The following is a 27,305-nucleotide window of genomic DNA, read 5'->3' on the forward strand; positions in this document are numbered from 1 at the left end:
ACCCTTGTCTAATTTTTGTATTTTTAGTAGAAATGGGAAGGGTCTCCCCATGTTGGCCAGGCTGGTCTTGAACTCCCGACCTCTGGTGATCCACCTGCCTCGGCCTCCCAAAGCACTGGGATTACAGGCGTGAGCCACTGGGCCTGGCCTCTGTGCTTTGCCTTTTCCAGAATGTCACATACATGGAGTCACACGGTAGTTGTACAGCTTTTTTTTTTTTCTTTAATGTTTAAAGAGAATCTGTTGTATAAAGTCAAAAGTGCATTCTTAGGTAAAAAGAAACTGTACACTGAATGCCAAAGAGGGATTTACTTATTTTCTCTTAAAATGTATTGTGGCTGGGCACGGTAGCTCACGATTGTAATCCCAGCGCTTGGGGAGGCCAAGGCGAGAGCATCGTTTGAGACCAGCTTTGGCAACATAGCAAGACCCGATCTCTACAAAATATTAAAAAATTATCTCGGTGTGGTGGCATGTGCCTGTCGTCCCATCTGCTTGGGAGGCCGAGGCAAGAGGATCTCTTGAGCCCAGGAGGTCAAGGCTGCAGTGAGCCAAGATCGTGCCACTGCACTCCAGCCTGGGTGACAGAGCATGATCATCTCAAAATAAAACAAAATGTACTGAAGGTAAATTTGTTTTATACTAAGAGAAAATGGCTTCTCCTAAATGTAACGTTATCTTTCCTGGTAATTTTTCTCGCTTCTTCCATCTCTGTTTTTGCTCCTGCATCCCCTTTGCAGTCTGGCTTTGTTGTTCAGCAGGGAGCATCTGAGATTCCTCTCTGGTATTGCACATCCCTTTCTTTTTACTGCTGAGCAGTATTGCTTCTCATGGACCTATCAGAGTTTGTTCATCCATTCTCCAGTTGAGGGATAATAAATGCATTTTTTTTTTTTTTTTTTTTAGATAGGGTCTATCACCCTGGCTGGAGTGCAGTGGTGCCATCATAGCTCACTGCAGCCTCACACTGCAGGGTCCCATCATTCCTCCTGCCTCAGCCTCCCAAGTAGCTGAGACCACAGGTACACACCACCATGCCTGGTTAATTGCTAAATTTTTTGTAGAGACAGTCTCTTGATATGTTGCCCAGGCTGATCTCAAACTCCTGAACTCAAGTGATCCTCTGGCCTCAGCCTCCCAAAGTATTGGGATTACAGGCATGAGACACTGTGCCCGGCCACATGCCTTTTTTTTTTTTTTTTTTTTTTTTTTTTTTTTTGTTTTTTTTTTGAGACAGTCTCCTAGGCTGGAGTGCAGTGGTGCAATCTCAGCTCACTGCAACTTCTCCCTCCCGGGTTCAAGCAGTTCTTCTTCAGCCTCCCAGGTAGCTGGGATTACAGGCATCTGCCACTACGCCTAGCTATTTTTTTTTTTTTTTTTTTGAGACGGAGTCTCGCTCTGTCGCCCAGGCTGGAGTGCAGTGGCCGGATCTCAGCTCACGGCAAGCTCCGCCTCCCGGGTTCACGCCATTCTCCTGCCTCAGCCTCCCGAGCAGCTGGGACTACAGGCGCCTGCCACCTCGCCCGGCTAGTTTTTTGTATTTTTTAGTAGAGACGGGGTTTCACCGTGTTCGCCAGGATGGTCTCGATCTCCTGACCTCGTGATCCGCCCGTCTCAGCCTCCCAAAGTGCTGGGATTACAGGCTTGAGCCACCGCGCCCGGCCCCAGCTATTTTTTGAATTTTGAGTACAGACGAGGTTTTGCCATATTGGCCAGGCTGGTCTCAAACTCCTGACGTCAAGTGATCTGCCCACCTCGGCCTCCCAAAGTGCTGGGATTACAAGCATGAGCCACTACGCCCAGTTCACAATGCTTATATTTCTTCCACCACCACAGCCGACTAATTTTTTTGGATTTTTAGCAGAGACGGGGTTTTGCCATGTTGCCCAGGCTGGTCTCAAACTGCTGGCCTCAAGCGATCCTCCTGCCTCTGATTCCCAAAGTGCTGGGATTACAGGTGTGAGCCACTGGGACTGGCCTGGATGCATTTTTAACAAGTGAAATGCACAGATAAAATTAAGACTGTTAGAACAGAGCTGGCAGTCAGAGAGGCAGCCTTGACTGTGGGAAACTTCTCTTGAAAAAGCCGACGTTTCTAGCAGGCCGTGGCTGGTTAAACTAAAGGAGGGAAGTGGCCTTTTCTTCCTCCTCCCTGGAGAACAGAATCCTCATTTTGTAGCCAACCCTTACTGCTTAGATGAGCACGCGGCCATGGCTTGGTGGAGGACTCCCAAACCGAGCCAGAACCCAGAGCCAGATGCTGTCAGCAGATGAGGAGAGAATGATGAATTCTTACCCTGAACTTGAGGAGGTACAGGCTTTGGAGCTTGGCACTGCTGGGCAGAAAATGCCTGCATCGGCAGTTAACCGCTGTGTGAGCTAGGAAAAATTACTTAACGTCTCTGGGCTGCAGCTTCCGGGTATGTAAAAGGGAATATTACCTAGCCTGCAGGTGTCATAAAGAATATGGTTTAGGCCGGGCGCGGTGGCTCAAGCCTGTAATCCCAGCACTTTGGGAGGCCGAGACGGGCGGATCACGAGGTCAGGAGATCGAGACCATCCTGGCTAACACGGTGAAACCCCGTCTCTACTAAAATATACAAAAAATTAGCCGGGCGAGATGGCGGGCGCCTGTAGTCCCAGCTACTCGGGAGGCTGAGGCAGGAGAATGGCGTAAACCCAGGAGGCGGAGCTTGCAGTGAGCTGAGATCCGGCCACTGCACTCCAGCCTGGGCGACAGAGCGAGACTCCGTCTCAAAAAAAAAAAAAAAAAAAAAAAAAGAATATGGTTTAAGGCCAAGTGCGGTGGCTCACGCCTGTGATCTCAGCACTTTGAAAGGCTGAGGCAGGCGGATAACCTGAGGTCAGGAGTTCAAAGCCAGCCTGGCCCAAACGATGAAACCCCATCTCTACTAAAAATACAAAAATGAGCCTGGCGTGGCAGCGGGTGCCTGTAATTCCAGCTCCTCGGGAGGCTGAAGCAGGAGAATCTCTTGAACCCGGGAGGCGGAGGTTGCACGGACCTGACATCGCGTCACCACACTCCAGCCTGGGAGACAGAGAAAGATTCTGTCTCAAAAAAAGAAAAAAGAAAAAAGAAAAAAATTAGCTATACGTGGTGTTTGCATGACTGTAGTCCCAGCTACTTGAGAGGGTGAGGTGGGACGATCACATGAGCCAGGAGGTCAAGGCTGCAGTGAGCTATGATCGTGCCACTGCACTCCAGCCTGGGCCACAGAATGAGACCCTGTCTCAAAAAATAATAATAAAATACTGACAGCTGGGTTCCACACCCAGAGATTTCAGTTTATTCCATCTGGGGTAAAGCCTGGATACTGGCATGTTTAGAAGTTTCTTTTTTTTTTTTAGCATTTAAAAAATGGGCAGAGACAGTGAGACCTCATTTCCACAAAAAAATCAAAAAATTAGCCAGACATGGTGGCATGCATCTATACTCCCAACTACTCAGGAGGCTGAGGTGGGAGGATCACTGGAGCCCAGGGAGGCTGAGGCTGCAGTGAGTCATGATTGAACCACTGCACTCCAGCCTGAATAACAGAGCGAGACCCTGTCTCAAAAAAAAAAAAAAAAAAAAAAAATTATATATGTTAATGGTGCTATACCATGAGGCACTGTGGAATGGCTCCAATATTAATTTCTTGCTTTGGACCCTGTACTTGAGTTATGTAAGATCTTCCACTAGGGGAACTGGAGAAAGGATACTCAGGATCTTTCTACCATTTTTGCAACTACCTGTGCATTTATAATTATTTCAAAATAAAAAATTTTTGGCCAGGCACGACGGCTTATGCCTGCAATCCCAGCACTTTGGGAGGCCGAAGCAAGCAGATCACCTGAGGTCAGGAGTTCAAGACCAGCCTGGTCAATATTGAGAAACCCCATCTCTACTAAAAATATAAAAACTAGCCAGGCGTGGTGGTGCGCACCTGTAATCTCAGCTACTCGGGAAGCTGAGGCAGGAAAATCACTTGAACCTGGGAGGCAGGGGTTGCCATGAGCTGAGATTGTGCCACTGTACTCCAGTCTGGGTGACAAGAATGAAACTCTGTCTCAAAAAAACGGGAAAAAAAAATTTAAAGTGTAACCACATACAATGCCAAGATGTTCATCAAAATCAAACGAAAAAAATCAAGTAATAAAATTATATACACAACATGATTTCATTAGTGTAAAACACACACACACCCCAACATTTTAGAAACATAAATGCATAGAAATAGACTTGAAAGAAAACAGGGAGATCAGTGAGTTTGGGGGTGCTGATCACAGAAGACTTTGCCCCGCTCCCTTATTTTTTAATTTTTAGGATTGGGTGGGAGATAAAGAGTCTCTCATTTGACTTGTGTTGTTTGAATCTTTATAAGATTGTATTCAAATTTTACTCATGTAACTACAATGAAAGTGTTATTTTTATTTCATTATTAATTTATTTTGCAGAGATGGGGATTCACTGTGTTGCACAGGCTGGTTGTGAACTCATGGGCTAAAGCAATCCTCCTGCCTCAGCCTCCCAAAGAGCTGAAATTGCAGGCATGGGCCATCACACCCAGCCTAAAAAATGCTAAAATTATACAGGAAATGTTTGCCATAGAATATTTTACTTTATTTTATTTTTATTTTTACTGTTTTGAGACAAAGTCTCAGTCTGTTACCCAGGCTGGAGTGCAACGGCACGATCTCAGCTCACTGCAACTTCTGCCTCCCGGGTTCAAGCAATTCTCCTCCCTCAGCCTCCCAAGTAGCTGGGATGACAGGTGCTTACTACAACACCCAGCTAATTTTTTATATTTTTAGTAGAGATGGAGTTTCACCATGTTGGTCAGGATGGTCTCAAACTCCTGACCTCAAGTGATCCACCCGCCTCGGCCTCCCAAAGTGCTAGAATTACAGGTGTGAACCACCATGCCCAGCCCACTTTAAAGGGTGTCTTAGTCCATTTTCTGCTGGAATACCCGAGACTGGGTAATTTATAAAGAAACTATTATAGGCCAGGCGTGGCAGCTCATGCCTGTAATCCAGCACTTTGGGAGGCTGAGGCGGGTGGATCACCTGAGGTCAGGGGTTCAAGACCAGCCTGGCCAACATGGCAAAATCCCATCTCTACTAAAAATACAAAAATTAGCCAGGCACAGTGGCATGCACCTGTAATCTCAGCTACTTGAGAGGCTGAGGCAGGAGAATCACTTGATGGGAGGTGGAGGTTGCAGTGAGCTGAGATCGCACTCCTGTACTCCAGCCTGGGCAACAGAGAGAGAAAAGAAAAGAAAAGGAAAGAAAAGAAAAGAAAAGAAGAAAGAAAAGAAAAGAAAGAAAGCGAAAGAAAGAAAGAAAGAGAAAGAAAGAGAAAGAAAGAAAAGAAAAGAAGAGGAGGAGGAGGAAGGAAGGAAGGAAAGAAAGGAAGGAAGGAAGGAAGGAAGGGAAGGAAGGGAAGGAAGGGAAGGAAGGAAGGGAAATTATTATAAATTATAAATTACTTTTTGCTGTTTTGTTTTTTAGAGAAAATAATGACAGGTTCTCACCCTGTCATGCATGCTGAAATGCACTGGCACAGTCATAGCTTGTTGCAGGCTCCAATTCCTGGGTTCAAGCGATGTTCCTGCCTCCGCCTCCCAAGTAATTACAGGCATGCACCACCACACCCAGCTAATTTTTAACTTTTTGTAGAGACAGGATCTTGCCATATTGCCCAGGCTGGTCTCAAACTCCTGGGCTCAAGTGATCCCACCGCGCCTCATCCTCTCGAGTAGATAGGACTACAGGTGTGCACCACTACATCCAGCTAATTTTTAAACATTGTTTTGTAGAGATGGGGTCTCACTATTTTTGCCCAGGCTGGTCTCAAACTCCTGGCCTCAAGCAGTCCTCCTCCTTTGGCCTCCCAAAGCACTGAGATTACAGGCATGAGCCACATCACCTGGTCCTAAGAAAATAATTTAATTTATTTTTCTTTTCTTTTTTTTTTTGAGATGGAGTTTTGCTCTTGTCGCCCAGGCTGGAGTACAGTGGCGTGATCTCAGCTCACTGCAACCTCCACCTCCCCGTTCAAGAGATTCTCCTGCCTCAGCCTCCCCCATAGCTGGGATTACAGGTGCCCACCATTATTCCCGGCTAACTTTTTTATTTGTAGTAGAGACGGGATTTTGCCATGTTGGTCAGGCTGGTCTCAAACTCCTGACCTCATGATCCACTCGCCTCAGCCTCCCAAAGTGCTGGGATTACAGGCACGAGCCACCATGCCTGGTCCAACAATTTAATTTCTTATAGCTCTCTAGGCTGGGAAATCCAGGGTCTAGGGACTGTGTCTGGTGGGGGCCTTCCTGCAGCTGAGGACGCTGTAGAATCCCGAGGCAGTATGGGGCATCCCATGGTGAGGGGCCTGTATGTGCTAACTCAAGTCTGTTTTTCTCCTCTTCTTAAGCCACTAATGCCTCACCCTCATGACCGCAGCTAATCCTAATCACCTCCCAAAGGTCCCACCCCTCAAATACCACAAACTTCCCACCCTCTTAATACTGTTACAATGGGGATTAAGTTTCAGAATGAGTTTTTGAAGAGACAAACATTCGAAACACAGCAAGGGGCAGGGCCAGGTTGTCGACTTGGAAAGGCAGAAGGTATGAAAGAAAGCAAAGCCAACCGCTGGCTGTAGCAGAGGAGAGACTGGGGGAAACGGGCATGAGAAATGTTATTTTATTTATATTTCTGTGTTACTTGACCAGCTACAATGTTCGTATACTACCTCAGTGATCTTTTTAAAATCTAATCAAATACAAAACATTTTAAATAAAGTCAAGTTTTGAAATCAACACTCAAGGCCAGATGACATCAAACAAGCTGCATCAAAGCTGGGGAGGGATGGCTGGGCTGGATGGCTCACGCCTATAATCCCAGCACTTAGGGAGGCTGAGGCTTGAGGCCAGGAGTTCAAGATCAGCCTGGGCAACATATCAAGACCCTTTCTCTACAAAAAATCTTAAAAATTAGCCAGGCGTGGTGGTGTGTACCTGCGGTCTCAACTACCCGGGAGGCTGAGGTGGGAGGATAGCTTGAACCCAGGAATTTGAGGCTACAGTGAGCTATGCTCATGTCACTGCACTCCAGCCTGGGTGACAGAGAGAGAACTTGTCTCAGAAAAAAAAAAGTCCTGGAAACTACCCAAATGCCACCCATGGTAGAATTAGCATGGAAATATTCACACAATGGAACACTAGATAGTAATGAGAATGAATGAATTACAGCTTTCAGAAGAAATAAGGACACTGCAGACTGGAGACAAATGTCAAATGGCAGTGCATACACTTCCAATCTCTTTTTCTTTCTTTCTTTTTTCTTTCTTTCTTTCTCTCTCTCTCTTTCTTTCTTTTCTTTGAGATGGAGTCTTGCTCTGTTGCCCAGGCTGGAGTGCAGTGGCACAATCTCTGCTCACTGCAACCTCTGCCTCCCAGGTTCAAGCAATCTCCTGCCTCAGCCTCCTGAGTAGCTGGGACTACAGGTGCACAGAACCACACTGGCTAATTTTTTTGCATTTTTACTAGAGATGGGGTTTCACCATGTTGGCCAGGCTGGTCTCCAACTCCTGACCTCAAGCAATCCGTCCGCCTTGGCCTCCCAAAATGTTGGCATTACAGGCATGAGCCACCGCACCTGGCCCAATCTATAAACTTCAAGAACAGGCAGGCAGGTGTGATGAAGGTCTGATGAAGCCAGGAGAGTGACTGCCTTTGACGGTAGTGAGGACTGACTAAGGGTGTGAAGGGTTTCCCAGGGCCTGGCATGTTGAGCATCCTGACCTGGGTGCAGGCTCCGGCAGGCCCCAGTACCCCAGGCTCCCTCCTCCGCAGTCTGGTAGGAGCCAAGCCCAGTCTCAGAGCTCAGCTTCTGCAATTCCTCCCTCTCTTTCTGGCCTGACCCAGCTGGGGTCTACCGCCCCCAGAGAGAAGCCTGACCCCTTTCATGAATGAGCCTAGGCCCGGGAACGCGGCTGCAGCCACCCCTTGCAGGCTGGGCTGGTGCCTGTCGGTGGCGACCCTGAGTCCCTTGGACAGAGGACTAGAGAGATTTGCCCAGGCTCCTACACAAAGGGGGTTCTGTCCGTCTGTCCCACAGAGGCAAAGGACCGCGCAGGGCCAAGCTGGCCCCAGCTGTGCTAAGCCTCTCTCCCCCTCTCTGCTTGGCCCTGGCCGCTTCTTTGTGTCCATTCATGAATTCAAGGCTCCTCCTGAAAGGCCGGCAGTATCTTGGCTCAGTCTTTGGGAAACAGTCCTTGGACCGGTGCCACCTGGGAATGGTCATGAAATAAAATCCTGGGGCAGACAGTGATGGGAACAGGAAGGGGAATCTGAGCAAGGGGTGGAAGGGGCCCGGGCTTGCATCTCGTGCCAGAGGCGGGGGACTCTGGCATCATGTGCAGGAGAGAGCATTCAGGTGCACTGTGGTGGCATCCCATGTGAACGGCCCCCTGGGCCTGGGGGTACTGACCCGACAGATCTCAGACCAGCTCCCACCCTTGGCACCCACCCTGTGGCTCCCCAGGAAATCTCTTCCCCTATGGGATGAGAAGGGTCCGTATCTCCAAAGCCAGAACCATCTCCCAGCCTCAGGGGGCTCCCAGATACTATCAGGTGAGAAGAGGCCATGGTCATTACTGGCTGCTCTGAGTGGGGTTAGGAGGAGGGGTCGCCCCAACAAAGATGGGGGCCCCTTTGCCACCTGTTCGTCCTCAGCTAGCTCCTGGATCGGCCTCTGTGAACAGGCCACAGACATCGTCCCTCACCATCAAGCCCTCCTTCCACCTGACCTAGGGGCTCTCACCCACCAATCATCTCCCAGAGATTCCTGTGACGTCACCAGGAGCCAATCAGAGTGTCCCACGTTGGCGAGTCAGAGGCTGCCTTACTTTGAGAGTTGGTAAGTTTACAGGCAATAGCAGAAAAAGGACACTTCTGGCCGGGCGTGGTGGCTCGCACCTGTAATCCCAGCACTTTGGGAGGCCGAGGCAGGTCGATCGATCACTTGGGGCCAGGAATTCAAGACCAGCCTGGCCAACATAGCGAAATCCCGTCCCTACTAAAAATAACAAAAATGAGCCTGGCGTGGTGGCATGTGCCTGTAATCCCAGCTACTCAGGAGGCTGAGGCAGGAGAATCGCTTGAACCTGGGAGGCGGAGGTTACAGTGAGCTGAGATGGCACCACTGCACTCCAGCCTGGACGACAGAGTGAGACCCTGTCACAAAAAAAAAGAGACACTTTTTTTAAACAGTCAAATAATGCATTTTATTATATTTTTCTTTATACTTTTTAAAACTTCTGTTTTAGGTTCGGGGTACATGTGCAGGTTTGTTATGTAGGTAAATTGCATGTCACGGGGGTCTGGTGTCCCTGACTCAAAGAAATAAATAAATGTCTTCCTAATAGCACCAGGAACTTTACACCACAAATGTATCTTTAAAGAGTCCTTGAGGCCGGGCGCGGTGGCTCAAGCCTGTAATCCCAGCACTTTGGGAGGCCAAGACGGGCGGATCACGAGGTCAGGAGCTCGAGACCATCCTGGCTAACCTGGTGAAACCCTGTCTCTACTAAAAAATACAAAAAACTAGCTGGGCGAGGTGGCGGGGCACCCGTAGTCCCTCCCAGCTACTCGGGAGGCTGAGGCAGGAGAATGGCGTAAACCCGGGAGGCGGAGCTTGCAGTGAGCTGAGATCCCACCACTGCACCCCAGCCTGGGCCACAGAGTGAGACTCTGTCTCAAAAAAAAAAAAGAGTCCTTGAGGTGACAAAATAATCCATGCCAAAGGACGCTTTAAAGATACATTTGTGGTGCAACATTCCTGTTGCTGGTGGGAGGTCATTTATTTATTTATTTTTATTTTTTTGAGATGAAGTCTCACCCTGTCTCCCAAGTTGAAGTGCAGTGGCATGATCTCAGCTCACTGCAGCCTCTGCCTCCTGAGTTCAAGTGATCCTCCTGCCTCGGCCTCCCGAGTAGCTGGGACTACAGGCACGTGCCACCATGCCCAGCTAATGTTTGTATTTTTAGTAAAGACAGCGTTTTGCCATGTTGGCCAGGCTGGTCTTGAACTCCTGACCTCAGGTGATCCACTGCCTTAACCTCCCAAAGTGCTGGGATTACAGGTGTGAGCCACTATGCCTGGCCTCATTTTTTATTTTTATTTTTTTTCTGTAGAGATGGGGGGTCTTGCCATGTTGGCCAGGCTGGTCTCAAACTCCTGGTCTCATGTGATTCTCCTGCCTTGGCCTCCCAAAGTGCTGGGATTACAGGTGTGAGCGACCTGGCCCTGCCTGGGAGGACATTTCTTTTCTTTTTTTTTTTTTAATTTAAAATTATTTGAATTAATTAGAAATGGAGTCTTGCTATGTTGCCCAGGCTGGTCTTGAACTCCTGGCCTCAAGCAATCCTCCTGCCTCAGCCTCTCAAAGTGCTGGGATTACAGGCATGAGCCATACACCCGACCCTAGACGGACATTTCTAATTCCCATTACACTTTCCATCCTGTCTATACCTCTTTTTTTTTTTTTTTTTTTGAGATGGAGTTTCACTCTTGTTGCCCAGGCTGGAGTGCAATGGTGCTATCTTGGCTCATTGCAACCTCTGCCTCCTGGGTTCAAGCGATTCTCCTGCCTCTACCTCCCAAGTAGCTGGGGTTACAGACACGCGACACCACCACACCCGGCTTTATTGTTTGTTTGTTTTTTAGTAGAGACAGAGTTTCACCATGTTGGTCAGGCTGGTCTTGAACTTCTGACCTCAAGTGATCCACCCGCCTCGGCCTCCCAAAGTGCTGGGATTACAGGTTGAGCCACTGTGCCCGGCCCCGGCCCCATCCTCTCTATACTTCTGTCCTAACTCCATTACAGCCAGTGACCCCTTAGGTAGTTGTAGTACACTTCAGGAGGTCCTGCCCTTTTCTTTTTCTTTTTCTTTTTTTTTTTTTTTGAGATGGAGTCTCTCACTGTCGCCCAGGCTGGAGTGCAGTGGCGCGATTTCGGCTCATTGCAACCTCCGCCTCCTGGGTTCAAGCGATTCTCCTGCCTCAGCCTCCTGAGTAGCTGAGATTACAGGCCCGGCTAATTTTTTGTATTTTTAGTACAGATGGAGTTTCACTATGTTGGCCAGACTGGTCTCAAACTCCTGACTTTGTGATTCGCCTGCCTCGGGCTCCCAAAGTACTGGCATTACAGGCATGAGCCACTGCGCCTGGCCTTTTTTCTGTATTTTTAGTAAACGTGGTTTTATCATGTTGACCAGGATGGTCTCGATCTCCTGACCTCGTGATCCACCCGCCTCAGCCTCCAAAAGTGCTGGGATTACAGGCATGAGCCACCACCGTGCCTGGTCGGTCCTGCCCTTTTCAACTCACACCCTACCCATTTCACAGAAGAGAAGACTGAGACCCAACCGCTCTACCCTGATGCCCCCTAGCAGTGCCCATTACCTAGCTTGTGTCAAAGGGCAGGGGGAGGGTTTAGGCTGACCACGCACATTGTGGCCACAGAAAACCTCTAGATTTGGAGTCCAGTGGCCAGCATGTTAGCCCTGCAGTCCAGCCCTGGCTGTGCAACCCAGGAAATGGTACTTAACCTGCCTGAGCTTGAAGCCCTTCTGGAAAATTCCTGTCCTAGACACTTCACAAACTGCCTTGAGAGCCGAAGAGGAGGGCAGCTTGAAGACAAATCACTGTTGTTGACTTATTATTTTATTTTACTTTATTTTTTGAGATAGGATCTTGCTGTCACTCAAAGTGCAGTGGTACGATCACAATTCACTGAAGCCTCAAACCCCTGGGCTTAAGTGATGCTCCCACCGCAACCTCCTGAGTAGCTGGGACTATAGGTGCATGCCACCACTCCCAACTAATTTTCTGTTTATTTTTTGTAGAGATGGAGTCTCACTATGTTGCCCAGGCTGGTCTTGAACTTTTGAGCTCAAGCAATCTTCCCACCTCAGCTTCCCAAGTAGCTGGGGACTACAGGTGCACACTACCACGTGCAAGAGTCCCTCTCTACAAAAAATGTAAAAATTAGCTGGGTATGGTGGCATGTGCCTGTAGTCCCAGCTACTGGGGAGGCTGAGGAGGGAGGATCGCTTGAGCCCAGGAGTTTGAGGCTGCAGTGAGCTATGATCAAACCACTGCACTTCAGCCTGGGCAACAGAGCAAGAAAAAAAAAAAATTGGAATCCATTCTGAAGGATATTAGCAAATCCTTCCCATCCCTTCCCCCACCCCAGGAAAACTTTAGCCCTGGGCTCACTTGGAGGGAGCAAAGGTGGCTCTAGTTCCAGAGATGAGGGGAGCCAGGGGAGAGCCCACCCTCCTGCTGGAGCCAAGAGGCATGACCTGGGCCAGCCCACCCCACGCTGGATCTGTGGAGCAGGCTCCGGAGTGGCCAATGCTCTCCATTTCTTGACCCTCTCAGCACTCCTACTATTCCTGCAAAAGGACTGGTGGAAGATCAGGGAGGCCTTGGGATGGCCATTCTCCACCAAAATAGTCCGGCCCGGCCAGTGGCCATGGGTCCAGTGTGCCATCGCAGAGCCCAGAATACGAGACAGTCTCTCTGGGTCCTGCTGAACCCTGCTACTTCTTCTTCTTCTTCTTCTTTTTTTTTTTTTTTGTGAGACAGAGTCTCGCTTTGTTGCCCAGGCTGGAGCGCAGTGGGGCGATCTCAGCTCACTGCAAGCTCCACCTCCCAGGTTCACACCATTCTCCTGGCTCAGCCTCCCGAGTAGCTGGGACTACAGGCTCCTGCCACCGTGCTTGGCTAATTTTTTTTTTTTTTGTATTTTTAGTAGAGAAGGGGTTTCACTCTGTTAGCCAGGATGCTCTTTGTTCTTTTTCTTCTTTTCTTCCCTCTCCCTCTCCTTCTTCTTCTTCTTCCTCCTCCTCTTTTCTTTTTTTCTCTTTCCTTCTCTCCTTCTTTCCCTTTACTTTTTCTTCCTTCTTCCTTCCTCCTCCTCTTTCTTCTTCGTCTTCTTCCTCTCTCTCTTTCCTTCCCTCCCCTTTCTTTCTTTTTATTTTTTTTGAGACAGTCTTGCTCTGTCACCCAGGCTGGAGTGCAGTGGCGCAATCTTGGCTCACTGCAACCTCTGCCTCCCAGGTTCAAGCAATTCTCCTGCCTCAGCCTCCAGAGTGGCTGGGACTACAGGTGCCCTCCATCATGCCCAGCTAATTTGTATATTTTAGTAGAGACAGGGTTTCACCATGTTGGCCAGGCTGTTCTTGAACTTCTGACCTCATGATCCACCCACCTTGGCCTCTCAAAGTGCTGGGATTATAGGCATGAGCCACCTCACCTGGCCCTTCCCTCCCCTTTCTCCCTTCCTTTCCTTTGGAGACCTCACCCTGTCGCCCAGGCTGGAGTGCAGTGGCGCAATCTTGGCTCAATGCAGCCTCCACCTCCAGGGTTCAAACGATTCTCCTGCCTCAGCCTCCTAAGTAGCTGGGATTACAGGTGTGCACCAAACACCTGGCTAACTTTTGTATTTTTAGTGGAGATGGGGATTCACCATGTTGCCCAGACTGGTCTCCAGCTCCTGAGCTCGAGTGATCCGCCCGCCTTGGCCTCAAAGAGTGCTGGGATTACAGGTGTGAGCCACCACACCCGGCTCCTTTCCTTCTTTCCTCCAGGACAGAGGAATGAAAATTCCAAAGCAGAGAGCTCTGAAATAGGTTCAAGCCGGTTTCCAGCCCAACTCCTTTCCCAAAGACCAGAATTCGGCATTCATTCCTATGTAAGGCAGCTGCCTGCTTGGAAAAGATTCCTCTGGAGACCTACACCTCTCTGGGGCAAAATGCGCGTGCGTAAACACACACACACACACACACACACAACACACACACACACACACACACACACCCCACCCTGTGCACACAATCCCAGGAGCTTCACAGAGTCGAAATACCATCCACGCATCCTAAGAATAGCCACGCTCCAAATACGTACTGATCAATTTGTTTCTGCGGCCTTTCTCTGAAAGAAGTGAAACCTTGGCTTTATGTAAGATAATAATGAAAATCCAAGTACTTTAAAAAGCTGAGTCCAGCGATGCTGAAGGGAGGTGGGGGTGCAGAGTCTTCACTAAGGGGGGATCTTGAAAAAGCGTAAAATGGCAACCGCGTGAGTGAAACAAAGGATTCAGACAATGATAACCAATGGATGCCAAGACCACCAGGTGAGAGGCTGCTGAGTAACAGGATGGTGAAAAGGACCTCAGGATCTCTCATCCCAGGGGTTACCTTACAGCCCCCATGGATCAACCTAGCACCACGGGAGGCAGGTCTACCATATATCTCCCAGTAAGACGAAGTACACCGCATGGCCTATAATCCTCCTGGCCTTTCTTTCTTCTTTTTAGAGGCAGGGTCTGGTTCTGTTGCCGAAGCTGGAGTGCAGTGGTGCAATCATAGCTCACTGCAGCCTCGAACTCCTGGGCTCAACGGATCCTCCCACCTCCCCAGTAGCTGGGACGACAGGCTTGTGCCTCACTACAAGAAAGAAATATCTGAGACTGCGTAATTCTTCAAGAAAAGCAGTTTAGACTGGGTGTGGTGGCTCATACCTGCAATCCCAGCACTTTGGGAGACCGAGATGGGCTGATCACCTGAGGTCAGGAGTTCAAGACCAGCCTGGTCAACTTAGTGAAACCCCATCTCTACTAAAAGTACAAAAATTAGCTGGGTGTGGTGGTGCGTGCTTGTAATCTCAGCTACTCCAGAGGCTGAGGCAGGAGAATTGCTGGAACCGGGAGGTGGAGGTTGCAGTGAGCTGAGATCGTGCCACTGCACTCCAGCCTGGGTGACAGAGCAAGACTCTGTCTCAAAAAAAGAAAAGAAAAAAGAAAAAGAAAAGCTGTTTAATTGGCTCACGATTCTGCAGGCTGCACAGTAAGGTGGCTTCTGCTCCTGGGGAAGACGCAGAAAGCTCCCAATCATGGTGGAAGGCAAAGAGGGAGCAGGTGCCTCGCATGGGAGGAGCAGGAGGAAGGGAGAGGGGTACTACACACTTTTTTTTTTTTTTTGAGACAGAGTCTCACTGTCGCACAGGCTGGAGTGCAGTGGTGCGATCTCAGCTCATTGCAACCTCCACCTCCCAGGTTCAAGCAATTCTCCTGCCTCAGCCTCCTGAGTATCTGGGATTACAGGTGCGCATCTCCAGGCCCAGCTAATTTTTTGTATTTTTAGTAGAGACGGAGTTTCACCATGTTAGCCAGGATGGTCTCGATCTCCTGACCTGGTGATCTGCCCGCCCCGGCCTCCCAAAGTGTTGGGATTACAGGCTTGAGCTACTGCGCCTGGTCTTTTTTTTTTTTTTTTTTTTTTTTGAGACAGAGACAGAGTTTTGCTCTGTCGCTCAGGCTGGAGTGCAGTGGTGTGATCTCAGCTCACTGCAAACTCCACCTCCTAGGTTCAAACGATTTTCCTGCCTCAGCCTCCTAAGTATCTGGGATTACAGGGCACACCTCCACGCCTGGCTAATTTTTTGTATTTTTAGTAGAGATGGGGTTTCACCGTGTTAGCCAGGATGGTCTCGATCTCCTGACCTGGTGATCTGCCTGCCCTGGCCTCCCAAAGTGCTGGGAATACAGGCGTGAGCCCCCGCGCCCGGTCACTACACACTTTTTAACGACCAGATCTCACAAGAACTCATTCACTATCTCAACCAAGGGGGATGCTGCTAAACCATTCATGAGAAACCGCCCCCATGATCCGCCCCCATGATCCAATCACCTCCCACCAGGCCCCACCTCCAACATCAGGGAATAGGAGATTGGAGCAGAGACACAGATCCAAACCATATCAAACTCTGTACAAGTGTTATGAACTGCATGTTGGCATCATCTCAAAATCCACACGTTGAGGCCGGGTGTGGTAGCTCACACCTGTCATCCCAGCACTTTGGGAGACTGAGGCAGGCAGATCACCTGAGGCCAGGAGTTCGAGACTAGCCTCGAGGGGATCCCCATCTCTACTAAAACTACAAAAATTAGCTGTACATGGTGGTGCACACGCCTGTAGTACCAGCTACTCAGGAGGATGAGGCAGGAGAATCACTTGAACCTGGTCGCGCCACTGCACTCCAGCCTGAGTGACAAGAGTGAGACTCCGTCTCACTGAAAAAAAAAAAAAAAATCCACATGTTGAAATCCTCACTCCTCAATGTGATAGTATTAGGCCAGGCCTCTGGCAAATGAGAAGGTCATGAGGATAGAGCCCTCACAAATGGGATTAGTGCCCCTAGAAGAAGAGGCCAGAGAGCTCCTTCTGCCATGTGAGTCTGTAAGAAGTCTGCCATCTACCACCTGGGAACAAATCTGACTGTGCTGACACTTTGATCTTGACTTCCAGCCTCCAGAACTGTAGGAAATAAATTTTTGTGTGTGTGTTTTTTTTTCTTTCCAAAATTCTTTTTAGGTTCTATAAATTTCTGTGGTTTATAAGCCAGCTAGTCCAGGCTAAAGTGCAGTGGCACGGTCACGTCGCACACAGCCTCCATCTCCTGAGCTCAGGTGATCCTCCCACTTTGGCCTCCAGAGAAGCTGGGACTACAGGGTTTCATCACCACGCCCAACTAATTATTGTATTCTTTTGTACAAAAGATGGTTGCAGTGAGCTGAGCCAACATGGCAAAACCCGTCTCTACTAAAAACAGAAAAACTAGTTGGGCGCAGTGGCGCACACGTATAACCCCAGCTACTCGGGAGGCTGAGGAAGGAGAATCACTTGAGCCTGGGAGGCGAAGGTTGCAGTGAGCCGAGATCACGCCACTGCACTCTAGTCTGGGCAATACAGTGCGACTCTGTCTCAAATAAAATTATTATTGTTGAATTATTATCAGCTATACTCACCCTGCTGTGCTATCAAATATTAGGCTTCATTCATTCATTCTAACTATTTTTTGGTACCCATTAGCCATCCCAACCTCCTCCCCACCTGCCCACTCCCCTTCCCAGCCTCTGGTAACCATCTTTCTGCTCTCTGTGTCCGAGAGTTCAATTGTTTCGATTTTTCGATCCCACAAATAAGTGAGAACCTGCAGTGTTTGTCTTTCTGTGCCTGGCTTATTTCACTTAACAGAATGATCTCCACTTCCATCTATGTTGTTGCAAATGACAGAATCTCAGTCTTTTTTTTTTTTTTTTTTTAGATGGAGTCTCACTCTGTTGCCAGGCTGGAGAGCAGTGACGCAATCTCGGCTCACGGCAACCTCCTCTTCCCGGGTTCAAGCGATTCTCCTGCCTCAGCCTCCCAAGTAGCTGGGACTATAGGCACCCACAACCACGCCCAGCTAATTTCTGTATTTTTAGTAGAGACGGAATTTCACCACATTGGCCAGGATGGTCTCGAACTCCTGATCTGATCGCCCACCTCAGCCTCCCAAAGTGCTGGGATTACAGGCATGAGCCACTGTGCCCAGCCAGAATATCAGTCTTTTTATGGCTGAACAGTACTATAGCATTTTATAAGAGTAGTGTGAACAGGCTAAGACAATTTGATCATAATTTTGCATCAATGTTAAATTTCCTTTTTCCCCCATCTCCTTTCTCATATTTAACAAATGACCTGCCTACGTTACCATTTCCGGCTAGGTATTTTTAGAATAATTTTTTTCACTGTGGTAAAACACACATCAAATGTACTATCCTAACCATTTTTAAGCATACAATTTGCTGTCATTAATTACATTCACCTTCTTTTGTGTGTGTGTATGTATGTGTGTCTGTGTGTGTGTGTGTGTGTGTGTGAGAGAGAGAGAGAGATGGAGTTTTGCTCTTGTTGCCCAGGCTGGAGTGCAATGGCGCAATCTCAGCTCACCACAACCTCTGCCTCCTGTGTTCAAGCGATTCTCCTGCCTCAGCCTCCCGAGTAGCTGGGATTACAGGCATGCACCATCACGCCTGGCTAACTGTGTAATTTTAGTAGAGACGGTGTTTTGCCATGTTGGTCAGGCTGGTCATGAACTCCCTTCCTCAGGTGATCCGCCTGCCTCGGCCTTCCAAAGTGTTGGGATTACAGGCGTGAGCCACTGCGCCCAGCCCTACATTCACCTTTTTATACCACCGTCACCACCATTCATTCCCAGAACTCTTTTCATCTTGCAAAACTGAAACCCTGTCCCTATTAAACACTAATTCCCCATTCCCTGCCCACCCCCACTTGCTTCTGCCAGCCACCATTCCACTTCCTGTCTCTATGGATTTGACTCCTCGACGGACTTCAGATAAGTGGAATCATACAGCATTTGTCCCCTTGGGGCTGATTTCATTTAGCATAATGAATGTCCTCGTGGTCCATCTAGGCTGCCACGTGTGCCAGAATTTCCTTCCTTTTCAAAGCTAACTTTTTTTTTTTTTTTTGAGATGGAGTCTCTGTCGCCCTGCAGGCTAGAGTACAGTGGCATGATCTCAGCTCACTGCACCCTCCACCTCCCGGATTCAAGCAATCCTTGTGCCTCAGCCTCTTAAGTAGCTGGGGATTACAGGCATGCACCACCACGTCCGGCTAACTTTGCATCTTTAGTAAAGACAGGGTTTCACCATCTTGGCCAGACTAGTCTCAAGCTCTTGACCTCAGGTGACCCACCTGCTTCAGCCTCCCAAAATGCTGGGATTACAGGCGTGAGCCACAGCGCCCAGCCTAAATTTCCTTACTTTGATCTCATTGCATAAGAGAGTGCCCTGAAGGGTTTGTGGGTCTAGGGGCCTGATGTCCACAAGCAACTCTCACAGTCCAGGAGGTGAAGGGCAGCCCTGACCCCACGAGGCACCTGCAGCTCCAGCCCGCCTGCAACCCTATCCTTGGAATCCCAAGAGAGCTACTCCCTTGATAACTGTGATGGCAGCCTCAAAAGTAGCTTCCGTCCCTTTATTTTCTTCCCTCTCAAGCCCAAACCATGCTGCCCTCAGTTTAAAAGCCATTAATGGTGCCATAGAGCCCATGGAACACTGGTTGGGTGTGCCCGGGGCCCGTTGGGACCAGGCTCAGTATCCTCTCCACGCCCAGCCTGTGTTGCAGCCTCACCAGACCCTGCCCTGGGTTCCTGCACTTCACCCCCTAGTGCCCTTATTTTTCAATGTCCTTCCCTCACCCTGGAACACTCCTACTCATCCTGAAGAGCCCACCTGCATGCTGCAACCTCCGAGGCTTGTCCTGTCCTGTCATGGACACCTGTGGTTTCTGCCCATCCAGTATCTAGCCCAACTCATTCTTCCCCACCCCACCTCCTGAGACAAGGTCTCCGTCTGTCACCCAGGCTGGAATGCAGTGGCACCATCATGACTCACTGTAACCTCAATCTCCTAGGCTCAGGTGATCCTCCCATCTCAGCCTCCAAAGTAGTTGGGACTACAGGCATGAGCCAGCACACCTGGCTAATTTTTAAATTTTTTGTACACGCAGGGTCTTGCTATGTTGCCCAGACAGGTCTGAAACTCCTGGGCTCAAGCAATCCTCCCACCACAGCCTTCCAAGTAGCTGGGACTATAGGTACGTGCTACCATGCCCAGCTAATTTTTTGCCTTTTTTTGGAGAGACGGGGTTTCATCAAGTCGCCCAGGTTGGTCTTGAACTCCTGGGCTCTAGTGATCTTCCAGTTCAGTCTCCCAAAGTGCTGGGACTACAGGCATGAGCCATCTTGCCCGGCCTCAACAAGGTTTGTGAATGCATCAATTAACCAACTAACCAGCTGTGGATAGTGGACAAGCCAGGGATGCCCACCACATGCCAGACCACGCTGGCCCCTTGGGGGACAAAAGAGGGTTTGAATAGCCTCAGCCCCCTCCTGCTCTGAGTGGCTTGCAGTCTGGCTGGGGAGATGTGTACAAAGCTGAAGTACCTGTGGAGCCATCCCCTGCTCATTCCTGAAGGATCCTGAAAGGCCCGGGACTTGGGACAAGCCTGGAAGGGTGGGCTGTGCCTGGATGAATCTGAAGATGCATTTCTGCACTGCTGATGAAGTGGGGTTTCCAGGCAAATCTCACTTCCTATTTCTCCCTGCATATTCGTCAACTCAGCTGTTCAGGCAAGGAGGAAAGAAACACACTGTGACCTGCTGGTGCTGAAAGAACAGCTCCCCCCACCCCCGGCACGGGCAGGGCGGCCACTGCCCCAACACTGCATGGTATCAGGCCATTGTTTATTTGGCATCTACTGTATACCACTCTGCATGCATTTCCTCACAGTCAGTCCTACCAAGAAGGCATCCTTTTTTTGTTTGTTTTTTAGATTCTCATAGGAGCATGAACCCTATTGTGAACTGCACATATGGGGATCTTGGTTGTGTGCTCTGTATGAGAATCCTTTTTTGTTTGTTTGTTTGTTTGTTTGTTTTTGAGACAGTCTTGCTCTGTCGCCCAGGCTGAAGTGCAGTGCCACAATCCCGGATCACCGCAGCCCCCACCTCCTGGGTTCAAGCAATTCTCCTGCCTCAGCCTCCCAAGTAGCTGGGATTACAGACACCCACCTGGCTAATTTTTGTAGTTTTAGTAGAGAAGGGGTTTCACCATGCTGGCCAGGCTGGTCTTGAACTCCTGGCCTCAAGTGATCTGCCCACTTCAGGCTCCCAAAGTGTTGGTATTACAGCCCTGAGCCACCACACCTGGCCTTTTTTGTTTGTTTGTTTTTTTGCTTGGTTGGTTACTTTTTTAGAGACACGGTCTCGATATAATGATCAGGGTGGTCTTGAACTCCTGGCCACAAGTAATGCACCGGGATTACATTCATGAGACACCATACCCAGCCAAAGAAGGCATCTTAATCTCTGTCTCCTCCATCCCTACAGCTCCCCACCTCAGCTGGCCATATTCTTATCTGAAGCATTATCACATAGTTATTATCTGTTGTATGCTTCCCACAGAAGAATGTGGCTCCAGGAGGGCGGGGAATTGTCTTGGTCAGCACCACCTTGGCTACTTCCAACAGGTGCACACGGCAGCTGGAAACACCATCAATATCAACACATTCCTGCAACTCCTGAACTCCTGCAGGTGTTGGACTATACTTGACTTGTATAAAACCAGATTCCAATTCTTTACACTGGAAACTAGATGGACATTGAACCCTCAGCCTGAGTGGTTTCATTTTCGTGTGATTCAGTCTCTCTCTCTCTCTCTCTTTTTTTTTTTTTTAAGACGGAGTCTCAGTCTGTCACCCAGGCTGGAGTAGTGCAGTGGCAAGATCTTGGCTCACTGCAACCTCTGCCTCCCGAGTTCAAGCAATTCTCCTGCCTCAGCCTCCCAAGTAACTGGGACTAGAGGTGCCTGCCACCACACCTGGCTAATTTTTGTATTTTTAGTAGAGACAGGGTTTCACCATGTTGGTCAAGCTGGTCTCGAACTCCTGACCTCAGATGATCCACCTGCCTTGGCCTTCCAAAGTGCTAGAATTACAGGCGTGAGGCACCACACCCAGCCTCAGTCTCATTTTCATAAAATATTTCAGTTTTACTGAATTACTTTGGACTTTAAATTTTTATAGTTATTCATCTTACATTTACATTTTGCCTTTTATTTTATTGTATTTTTTAGAGATGGAGTTGTTCTGTCACCCAGGCTTGAGTGCAGTGGCGCGGTCATAGCTCACTGCAGCCTTGAACTCCTGGGCTCAAGGGATCCTCCTACCTCAGCCTCCTGAGTAGCTGGGACCGCAGGCACACAACCATGCCCAGCTAATTTTTTCTTTTTGTAGAGGCGGGGATCTCACTTTGTTGCCGAGGCTGGTCTCAAACTCCTGGACTCCAGAGATCCTCCCATCTCAGCCTCCCAAAGCACTGGGGTTACAGGCATGAGTCACTGCACCCAGACAGTTAGGCTTCTTATGCACTGGATATGAAAGTGGTATCTCATTTGACATTGTCTTGATTACCACTGAGAGGGAGCAATTCTTCACATGCTCACCTGTATTCGCTTCCAAGAAATCCCTGTCCATGTCTTTTACATTTTCTATTGGGCTGTCTTTTTTTATTTCTTATTCTCTCTATATTTTGAATATTAATTACTTGTTGGTTAAATGTGTTGCAAATATGTCCTTCGCACTGTGGCTTGTCTTCTACTTTCTTCATGGCATTTTTGATTAACAGAAACTTAATTTTTTTTCTTTTTTTCAGACGGGGTCTCCCTCTGTCATCCAGGCTGGAGTGTGGGGGCTCAGTCTCAGCTCATTTGCAGCCTCGATCCCCAGGCTCAAGCAAGCCTCCCACCTTAGCCTCCTGAGTAACTCGGACTACAGGCGCACTCCACCATGCCCAGCTAACTGTTTGTATTTTTTTGTAGAGATGGGGTTTCACCATGTTGCCCAAACTGGTCTTGAACTCCTGGACTCAAGTGCTCCTCCCACCTTGGCCTCCCAAAATGTTGGGATTACAGGTATAAACCACCTTGCTCAGGCTGAAACCTAATTTTTAATGTAGCCAAGTTCATCAATCTTTTTTTTATGATTTGTACTTTATGTGCCTTCAGAAACCTTTACTTACCCCAAAGTTCATAAGTTATTCTTTTATAGATTCTCAAAGTTTTCAACTTTTTTATTTATTTCACATTTACATCTTTCATCCCTCTAAAAGTGTCTTTTCTGTATGGTGTGAGGTAGCGTTCCTGTTCTACTGTTGTCATCTGAATAGTGAATCGTCTCATTACCATTTATCCAATAGACCATCCTTGCCTAGGTTTATCAGCAACACCATCTTTGGTAAAAATAAAAGGCCTTTTTAAAAGTTCAGATGGGATCTTGCTATGTCGCCCAGAGTGTTTTCAATCTCCTGGCCTCAAGTGATCCTCCTGCCTTAGCCTCAGGTGTAGCTGGGATTACAGGCATGTGCTACCACATACAGCTTAAAATGCCTTTACATGCATAAATCTATTTCAGGCCTCTTTATTCTGCTGTACTGGTCAATTGGCCCAACCATGCACCAACACCGTACTGTCTTAATTCTTACAACTTTATGATACGAATGTTTCTTGGTGTACAAAAACCATTCCAGGTGACCAGGTGGTTACTTACATCAAAGACTCTAGGTTAGAACCTAGGGGTTAGCTGGCCCTACCATCCACTGAGAAGCAGAGACTCCAAGAAGGAGAGCATTTTTTACAATGTCACACAGCATTTAATTTGGAATACCCATCTCTCACCACAGAAGATACCATATGGTAGATGCAATCCACATGTGGTTATTGAGTACTTGGAATTGACTAGTCCAAATTCAGACGGGCTGTAAGTATAAAATGCACATTAGATGCTGAAGACTTGTGGTGAAAAAATGTAAAATATCTCATAAATAATAGTGTTCATATTCATTGCATGTTGATATAATAATGCTTTGCATATAAAGAGTAAAATATATTCTAAAAATTATAATAATTTCACCTGTTTATTTTTACCTTCTTATAACAAGATGGAATATCAAGCACACATTAAACTGAGTGTCTACTAGAAAATTTAAAGCTGGCCGGGCATGGTGGCTCACACCTGTAATCCCAGCACTTTGGGAGGCCGAGGTGGGTGGATCATTTGAGGTGATGAGTTCAAGACCAGCCTGGTCAATATGGTGAAACCCTACCTCCACTAAAAATACAAAAATTAGCCAGGCATGGTTGCAGGCATCCGTAGTCCCAGCTACTCGGGAGGCTGAGGCAGGAGAATCGCTTAAACGTGGGAGGTGGAGGTTGCAGTGAGCTGAGATTGTGCCATTGCACTCCAGCCTGGGTGACAGAGTGAGGCTCCATGTCAAAACTAAATAAATAAAATAAAGCCACATCTGTGGCTTGTATATTTCTCATGGACAGCCCTAGATTATATCATTAAATTCATTCAATCAGCTGGGTGCAGGGGTTCATGCCTATAATCCCAACACTTCCAGAGGCTGAGACAGGAGGATCACTTGAGCCTAGGAGTTCAAGACCAGACTGGGCAACATAGTGAGACCCCCATCTATACAAATACTTTTTTTTTTTTTTTTTTAATTAGCCAGGCATGGTGGTGCACACCCGTAGTCCCAGTTACTCAGGAGGCTGAGGCAGGAGAATCATGTTTGCCTAGGAGTTTGAGGCTGCAGTGAGCTATGATCACACCACTATATTCCAGCCTGGGCAAAAGAGTAAGATCCTATCTTTAAAAAAAAAAAAAAAAATCACTTAATCAATAAGCCTTTATTACGGACCTAATTTGCAGACCGTATAGTTGTAAGGACTGCACAATGAGGAAGGGAACACAAATAGAACTAATCCACGCAATCCATTTTCTCCCTGGTCCTGTCACCCATAGAAGCTGCATTGGCCCAAGCGTGAAAGACTGGCCAGCTCCAGATCCCTATTCTAATTCCAGAGCAGCCAGCACAAGTGTCCAAATCTAGAGACCATTTAGACCAGCTCTCCTGACTTTACAAATCAACTCGCTGGGGTCAAGAGAGGTTGAGACATCTACCAAGGTCACACAGCAGGTGTGGGACACGACCGGGCTGGTTGCTGAGACTTCAGAGTTCCTTCCCTTCGTGTCCACATCGGCAGCCTTCAACCCAGGGTTTCTCCCTTTCCCGTGAACAGTTCACCAACTTACGTCTCACAAAATCCCCTGGAGTCAGCCTTTACAAGTCCAAGTACCCACTGTGGGAGGCCAAGGTGAGAGGATCACTTCAGCCCAGGAATTCAAGACCAGTTTGGGCAACAGGGCAAGACCCCGCCTCTACTAAAAATACAAAAATTAGCCAGGCGTGATGCCGGGCGCCTGTAGTCCCAGCTGCTCAGAAGACTGAGGCAGGTGAATCACTTGACCTGGGAAGCGGAGGTTGCAGTGAGCTGAGATCATGCCACTGCACTCCAGAGTGGGCAACAGAGTGAGACTCCGTCTCAAAAAAAATATGTATATACAAAAATTATCTGGGTATGGTGGTGGTCCACACCTAGAGTCCTAACTAATCTGGAGGCTGAGGCAGGAGGATCGTTCAAGCCCAGGAATTTGAGGCTGTAGTGAACCATGACTGTGCCACTGCACTCTAGCCTTAGTCTGGGTGAGAGACAGAGACCCCGTCTCAAAGAAAAAAAACAAAGGCTGGAGGCGGTGGGTCATGCCTGTAATCCCAGAACTTTGGGAGACCGAGGCGGGCGGATCACAAGGTCAGGAGATTGAGACCATCCTGGCTAACACCGTGAAACCCCGTCTTTTCTAAAAATACAAAAAATTAGCCAGGCATGGTGGCAGGTGCCTGTAGTCCCAGCTGCTCGGGAGGCTAAGGCAGGAGAATCGCTTGAAACCAAGAGGCGGAGGTTGCAGTGGGCCGAGATCACACCATTGCACTCCAGCCTTGGCAACAAGAGGGAGACTCCATCTCAAAAAACAAACAAAAAAAGGTAAGTCCAGTCCAGTCCCACAATCTGGCCAACAGCAAATCCGCAGGAACTCATCCTCAAGTCCTTCCCAAGTGCATCACCTCCCCGGGTGGGATTCCCCAAGTTTAGGAAAGATAGACTCATCATGTGCCCTGGGGGAAAGAGAGGGTGAGACTGAGGGGGAAGGAAGGGCGCCATCCTGTCCCCCAGCCTTCCGTACCCTGGACACCATCCTAGCCCTGAGCTTCTGTTGTCAAGTTGTGCTCAATCTGACCAGAACTTGTAGAGACTTCAGGGGCACCAGGGGACTCTCAACAACCAGTTGCAAGTAACAAGCCACACTCATGTGAGTAGGAAAAATACTACCAACCCATCTCCCACTCATCATCCACTGGAGCCTCAGCACACACCAGGCCCCTCTGTTCACGAAGGCAGGGGACCCTCGGTGGCAGAGTGGGAAAGGTGACCTGGAGGACAGCCTGATGCCCCCTCCAAAGAGGCCCCTGGGGCTGCTCCCACCAGAACAGTCTGTGCTCCCCAAAGACCACTGGGGACCGAGGAACAACTTTAGGAGGGGTTTTTCATGCCAGCTTCCAGGCAAGCACACCGCCCCAAAAAATCTTAAAGATAAGGAGAACCCCCCCACGCCCACCTTCTTCACTGGAATTCCGAGCAACAGGAGCCTAACTTCTACTCAGCTATCACAGTATCTGCTATCACCATTTTACAGAAATGACCGAGGTTCTGAGGGGACCATGGAGTTCACACTATGAAAATACCTGGATGTACAGGTGCCCCCTCCGCTCCTAAGCCTCAGTTTCTTCATCTGAAAAGAGCACTTACTGTTTCCTCCGACTTGCTGGAAGGGTGGACAGAGGTGGTACCAAAGCCTTTTACCATGAACAAGAGTGCCCAAGAGAGACCGAACGTAACTGCCCGAGCGTAACTTGGCTGGGCTCCAGGCGCTGTGCAAAGTGCTTTGCAAGGGCCAGCTCGCTTAATCCTCAAGGGGACCCAGGACACGGGGACTCGCATAACCCCCGTTTTGCAAACGTGGAAATGAGGTTCAGAGAAGTGAAGCGACTTGTCCAACGGCACCCGGCGAAGAGGCGCGGGCATCCCGGTTACTCCACCCCAGCCCCAAGACGAGGCTGCCTGGATCCTGGTTTTCTCGGGTGGGGGTCAGGGGTCCGCCGATCCCCTCGAGTGCTCCGGGCGGCGGGGCCCGAGTACCAAGGTGGCCCCCGCGGTCCCGGCCGCCGCGCGCCCCTCCCTACCTCCCCGCGGACCCCCGCAGCCGCCGCTCACCTAGCGTACTTCGTCTTCTGGAAATCCAGCAGCCGCGGGGCGAACATCGCGGCGCTTCCATGGGAATCCGGCCCCGGGCTCAGAGAGCGAGCAGCTGGCAGAGCCTGGGGTGCGCGGCGGCCGCAGCAGCAGGTTGGAGGGCGCGCGGCGGGGGCCAAGGGGACCTGGTCCGCGCCTGGAGCCGGAGCCCAAGCCTGAGCCGGAGCTGGAGGCGCCCGGAGCCGCCGACGCCAAAGCCCGAGCAGATGGTGGCGGGGGCGGGGCGGGCCGGCGGGCGGGCGGGATGATGGGGGCGCGGGGGGGCTCCGGGGCACGCGCAGCCAATCGCCTGGGCCCGGCCCCCTCCCTCCCGCGACCCCGCCGCCTTCGCTGGGGTGAAGAAGGGTCATGGGGAGATGGGGGGTGGGAGAGGTGGGGGTGAGGAAGTGGGCATAAGGAGTGGGGGCGCGGCGGGGGGTCCTGGCCGCGCGCGCGAGCCACCCATCGCCCAGGCCTTGGGCGGCCCTGGACCCGGCCTCTTTCCCCCCTCCCCTGCCCTCGCTGGAAGCCAGGAGGGGGTGTTGGTGGGGTGGGGAGCGGGAAGTGGTAGTAGGGGGAGCGGGAAGGATTGGGAAGGGGGGCGCAGGGGGGTGGAATGCAAAGT

General features: G+C 49.5%; 1 protein-coding gene across 1 annotated transcript in view; it reads right to left on the reverse strand.

Annotated features, from left to right (window-relative positions):
* MMD2 (monocyte to macrophage differentiation associated 2) overlaps positions 1 to 26,899 on the reverse strand; it is a 56,044-nt gene extending 29,145 nt beyond the window's left edge. Inside the window, exon 1 of the mRNA XM_033193121.1 lies at positions 26,663 to 26,899. Coding sequence (XP_033049012.1) covers positions 26,663 to 26,709 — 47 coding nt within the window. The 5' untranslated portion in view covers positions 26,710 to 26,899. The remainder of the gene's footprint in view (positions 1 to 26,662) is intronic.
* Between the last annotated feature and the right edge of the window lie 406 nt (positions 26,900 to 27,305).

This window comes from Trachypithecus francoisi, unplaced genomic scaffold, assembly GCF_009764315.1.
Source record: "Trachypithecus francoisi isolate TF-2019V2 unplaced genomic scaffold, Tfra_2.0 Lachesis_group4, whole genome shotgun sequence".
NCBI lineage: Eukaryota > Metazoa > Chordata > Mammalia > Primates > Cercopithecidae > Trachypithecus > Trachypithecus francoisi.